Source organism: Diceros bicornis, chromosome 23, assembly GCF_020826845.1.
Source record: "Diceros bicornis minor isolate mBicDic1 chromosome 23, mDicBic1.mat.cur, whole genome shotgun sequence".
Lineage (NCBI taxonomy): Eukaryota > Metazoa > Chordata > Mammalia > Perissodactyla > Rhinocerotidae > Diceros > Diceros bicornis.
This window is the reverse complement of record NC_080762.1, coordinates 46437501-46443460: the sequence shown is the minus strand read 5'-3', so window position 1 is coordinate 46443460 and position 5960 is coordinate 46437501. Positions and strand designations below refer to the sequence as shown.

At 33.5% G+C, this 5960-nt stretch overlaps 1 protein-coding gene across 2 annotated transcripts in view; it reads right to left on the bottom strand.

Annotated features, from left to right (window-relative positions):
- Nucleotides 1–639: 639 nt before the first annotated feature.
- SYNCRIP (synaptotagmin binding cytoplasmic RNA interacting protein) overlaps nt 640–5960 on the bottom strand; it is a 29660-nt gene continuing 24339 nt past the window's right edge. The window contains exon 12 of one of the 2 annotated variants that reach the window (XM_058566673.1): nt 640–5288. In XM_058566673.1, coding sequence (XP_058422656.1) covers nt 5247–5288 — 42 coding nt within the window. In that variant the 3' untranslated portion in view covers nt 640–5246. The remainder of the gene's footprint in view (nt 5289–5960) is intronic. The other variant, XM_058566674.1, reaches the window with a different exon arrangement.

Below are 5960 nucleotides of genomic sequence, written 5' to 3'. Positions count from 1 at the left end.
TAGGATTTTTGTCCTGATGAAGTGGCCAAAGCTACCCCTACCCACCCCACCCCCCTGCCAAGAAATCCTAGGGCTATGGGCGAAAACCCCCCAGAATGTATTTTACAAGTTCTCCATTCTTTGATAATGATTTGCCAACTTAGCTTAATAAAACATATTTTGAGTTCACCTACCTAAACTCACTTGCGCAGTCATCTAAATGTGCAACATCTTATTAAAATAGATCCATTTGTTTCACTCCCCTCTCCTGAATTACTTGCAACCTCAATCTCTCATTTCCAAACGTTCAGAGAAAGCTAGTGATAGAGAATGGAAGAACACTGCATAGTGGGGCATGTTCTCAGAAAAGGAGAACCAGATTACCATGAACTGGCATGTGCATGACCGCAGAATATTTTCATCATCAATTAAAATTTTAAGTGATGGCCAACACTATATATTTATTCTATATATCTCCCCATCGTGTGCTTGAATTAGGGATCTTGGGGAATGTTTTTACCACTGGCTAGTTACTTTGAATGTATGGATAATCAAAAGGTAAAGAGCTCTGAAGATTCCAGTGTCTATTTAAAGCTGTTAAATGAAAAATGATGAAATGGAGGACACTCACAATAATTCTTGGACTCCTGGAGATCCTAAGACATGCTACAAAAATAGGTCTTTATTCTTAGGAAAATATAGTCAGAGCTAGCTTCCTTATGCTATACATAAAATCTTAACATCAGAGGCAGTACAGATAGTACAGATAGTTTTTGAACTGATCTCCAAACAAGCACAAACCCACTACGTTGAAAAGAACAGGTAATTTGAGGTTTTTGGCAAAAGACAGTACTTCACACCTCTAATCCAAATCAAAGAGCCTGCAGACAGTTTTCAGTGAGATGAAAGGAATGAAATAAATATAAATTCTATGGATAAATAAATGTAAGAGAATTTAAATAAGCTAACAGAATATTTTTTAAATAAAAATACTAGTCAGGTACAAGCTTTTGTTTCTCAATGCCAGACTTCTAAATGTTGTCAGACTACTGTTAATATCATTAAAAACCTAATCTTAGAACCAGCGCATTAGTTATAATACTGTTTTGCATTCGTATAAAAGATTTTTTTTCCAACTGAATGCTTCTGTTCCTGAACAATATTTTAGTTTTATTACTGAAGGCAAACTGTGGTGCTAATAGAACTTATATCTTAAGTACTTTTTAAAAAAGTGACAGACCAAAAAGTCCATCTACTAACTTGCCCACAGTTAAAAAATGACTTTTAATATTAGTTGATAATTAGCATCTTAAGTAGTGGCATGCCCTATTGAGTGGTGTGATTACTAATTAATACTACACTTTGAAACACCAGCCCCACAAGTCTGTTCATTGTATGTGTTATTACCTAAGTTCTTTATTCATTTTATACCCACCACTGAATTCCTATGGTGTGATAAAAATTTGATGGTATATACATCATTGGGGAGAAAACGGTCATGGTGGGTATTATTGGAAGTTTTAGGAACCTGACGAATCACTTACTCTAGGGTTAGCTCCCTCTCCTAAATGCATGAAATCCTTCTACTTTTTAAATTTCTCCCCTTAAAATACAGACTACAGGTCATACTCTGTAATAACAAAGTGATCTTTTGCTATGTTTTTGATCAACGTTGCCTTTTGGCTTAGCAGTCAAAAAAGCTGTCCTGACTGTGACAATTTTGCCCATCTAGCATGATGTTCACCCTGATATTCAATAAGTCTTTTCAAATATCTTATATACAAGTCAATACCCGAGATCATCCCATCAATCCATTCCCAAGTTGTTCCAATTTTATCATGAGGCAAATGTTTCTATTTTGTTAAATCAGACTTGCAGTAATTGGTAGATAAATTTCTCATGATGCTATAATAACCGCCATCATGAGTGTGCAACTGCTTTTTGCACTCAATCCCTACTTCGTTCTATCATCTAATTCAGTTGCAATGGCTGAAAATCTTCCACAAAAAGCATGTTTGGGAGAATATATGCAACACAATTTTCTCACAGAGCAACTTTCTGAAAACTGATTAAGTAAACTGATGATCACTTTTGATTGCCAAGTAGTCTGCAGAAACAAAATCTTGCGTCTGTTTTGGTTAGGTAACTCAAGTTTTCTTTTCTAACAATCAGAATGCTTTAAGGATACATTTTTCACCCCAAGGAAGGGACTTGACTCTTGGATTTAAGACCCAATCCTTGACAATATGTACCAAATTTCTTTAACTTGTCATCTGTCCATTCTTTGAAGCTGTCAAAGCCAAGAACCCATAAACAAATCACAAATAGCAATAACCTACATTAGTTAACATTCCCCTTTAAACATGTTGACATTTTTACTAAGGATTAGTTATTTTTGCATTTCCATTTCTCATATCCCATGACATTCCATATAAATTGCATTATTGCTTTATAGGCCACACAACATTCAAAAGTATGTTTATATGCATTGCCTGTTTTCCTTGATATCTGATAAGAGTCTGATACTGATTTTACTACAGAAATTTAAGTTTGAAAATACCAGTTAGTATTTCTTCTCAGAACTTAATTGTTCACATCACTAATCACTACATGCATATTTAGCTCTGATTATATTGCTCAAAAACTGCACCCATTATCAGAACAGTGCAAATAATATTTAATTTTAAAAGTAATTATAATGGCTTGAATTCAAAGTTATTCAAATGAACACTGTCAAGTAATTTCACTTGTGTGTGTATATTTCATCACCACTGTTTACATTTCCCATCAATTCTTCACAATTTCTTGATATCAGTTTTCCCTCCCAAGCCCCCAAACTAAGGATGCCAAATAGTCTTGGAAACCCACAGCTCCTTATTTTAATGTTTTCTTAAGAACACATTTGTGAACTCACAAAAATGTTCATCTTTCAACTTTGACAATGCAGTTCTTACTTAAATTAAACAAACCCATCCTAAAATCCCAACAAATAATTCTGAGAATTAACTTAAACACCTTGACAGTGTCCCTTAAAAAGGGTATGACAGTAAAGTGCCAATAGGCATGGCAATGACCTCTTTGATGGGATCATTTAACTCCTTGGAACTGGTAAATGCCAGCACCAAGGATTACACTGAGATTCAATTTTACTGAAGGCTACATTTAATTTACCCACTTTCCACAACCTATTATACTCATTGTATGTTAGAATGAAATGTAAATGCTTTGTGTAGCCCTCAAACTTACACTAAGATTTGAGAGAAATGTACTTTAAAAAAGCACGGGGTAATATATAAAATCAGTGGCAGAAAGTTTCATTAAGCACCAGGAACTAATTTTTTTCACCCCATAATCATTTTGTAGGTAAGTTTCAATAACCGGCAAGGCACATTTACATATATTCCAATGAATACTTATTGACAAATTTTAAATTACACTCTATGTCCCAGCTATCCCAGTAACTGACATACAACATACTAAAATGGTTTATTAAGATAACATAAAAGAAACCAATTAATGTGAAACATACAGGCTATTGGCAACCACTATTCTAAAATATGTAAGTACAAATAAACATACTGAAATGTGTGCAATTCTAAGTTTTTAAACCAGAATATTTCTACACTAACACACATTTATATTAATGACACATAAAAAAAATAAAAACTTTATTACAAAAATAAGTTACACTCGCCTCCAGCTTACAGTATAAAACAATTTTATTTGCAGGAATGCAAAATGATTGTTTGCCATGAGCATTTTGAACATATGACATGTCTAATTTTCTTGTTAAGTTTGCATTTACTGGGGGAACTGGTGTGTATAAAACCTTAAGTATAATAAGCTCTGATCTTCATTGTGGTGCCTATTGGGTATGTGATATAACTGCAGTATCCCTTTGGGGAAGGGGAAAAGGGATTTCTTTATACCAAGTCCTAATTAAACTATAATTTCACTTTTGACTTTAAGCTATCAATTTAGGACTTGGCAAAAAATTTTGAGGGTGATTCAATAGAGGATGCTTCACCACTGAACACTCACTGTCATCAAGGTGCTTTAGAAAATTAAAAACATAGCACAAATGATTGTACTCTATTCTACAAGTTATCATGACCTGCATAAGAAATGGAAAGCTGATTCACACTTTTGCAGTGATCAGCAATAAGAAATGCACTAATGAAACATACCTTTTACCTAAAAAGCTAAACTACAGCCATGTACTAATTTCTATGATTTATGAAAAACTTCAAAATATCCAAATGTCAGGCTTTGCTGTACAACTGTCAGTTTTAGTCTGACTTTTATAAAGGGACACTGCAGTATTTAGTACAAGTTCGGATGCACTTTTTTTTTGAACATCTGATGTCTTACAAAAGTAACATCTTGCTAAACTATTATACATCCAAATAACTACAATATCTGAAGAAGCAAGGCTGCTTTTTCAGCCACAAAATACGACAAAAGCAAGGCCTGTTATGATGGTCATGAGGAAGTCTTACAAGCCTCTGAAACTAAAGGCAACTAAGAATGTTACATTTGGTATATTAAAATCTTACCCTCATATCATTTAACAAGCCTTGCTTTTATCTACAAAGATTTTCTATGTACAGTACAGACAGGGTATAGTTCAATCCTCTGCTACTGAGGTAGTTAACCAACCCTTTAAAAAAGGTTCTGAAAAGAACCACTATCTGGAATGCCTGACTAACCAGCTCTGATGATTACACCTGAAACTGCGTATCTGAACACAATTCAAAAGTGATTACTATAAAAAAGATATAGACAATCATGATTAACCTTGGTGAGCAGAAATAAAATTTAAGGATACCAACAATGGCATTCATCTATACCACTGCAATAAAATTTAAATGCACAAATTCAAGAGAATATTTCAGAAAACCACTGCTGGGATCCTTAATTTAAAAAAACAGGGGAAAAATCTACTTAGAGCAGATTTTTTAAAGAGAAGAACTTTATTCTTTATTAAGATACCATGCTAGAAGTTATGAAGGATTTCTGTTGGAACACATTTGGAAAATAGAGTAGCTTTAGTTTAATAACTTGCACTGCAGAGAAAATTGTTAAAGAAATTCATATCAAAGTCCAAGTATTAGTTCAATGTCCTGTATTTGATTCCATGATCTTCATAGGAAGGTCTTCTGCAATAGAATATGCTCCTATACAGCCGAGATATTTAAGGTTGCTTGATTTCCTTACCATTACTCCACTGCAAGCTTCTGGTGTAATCCCACATAGCAAGTCAGTCTTCATTGTAACAGGTCAGGACCGGCCTCGACCCCTTTTCCCTGCTAGCCAGGTAACAAAAGGAATCAGTTAGATAAATCATTTTAAATTAATAATGTGTACATACATAATGATAACATTAAAAAATAAAAGCTTTAACACAGTAATTCTTAATATAAATTCTAAGCAAAGTTTCCTTTAATAACTATTAACTTCTTTCCACTCGTTTTGAGTTGAGGTTTTTGGTTTGGTTTTTTGCCCTTTATGGGGGAGAGGAAGGAGGACTGGATTGAGGCTTGAAAACCCCATTTTGTTCACAAACTGATTTTATTAAAAAAAAAAAAAAAAAAAAAAGTAAAAGCTAAAGGAAAACCTAACAGAAGTTACACTTTAAGGTATTTGTCCCCATTAACTTTCAAGAAATTCCTGTTTTTGAGACATGAATCATAAAATATGCTGATAAAGCAAACATCTGAGATTTGTTTGACCATGACATTCGAAATTCACTGATTAACATTTTTTAAAAAGCATTCTGTCTTTCAAATCATGTATTTCTCACATGTAGCCTGTCAGGTGTAAATCTGTAAATTTAGGGGGAGTAGCTTTTAAATGTTTTCATTGTTGACACAGAGTCTACCCTTCAAAATTCTAATATTTAGAAGGTTAATATTCTCCCATCAATACTGCTATATAGACCATTTGGTCAAAATAAGATTAAAATGCAAATTATTACAAAA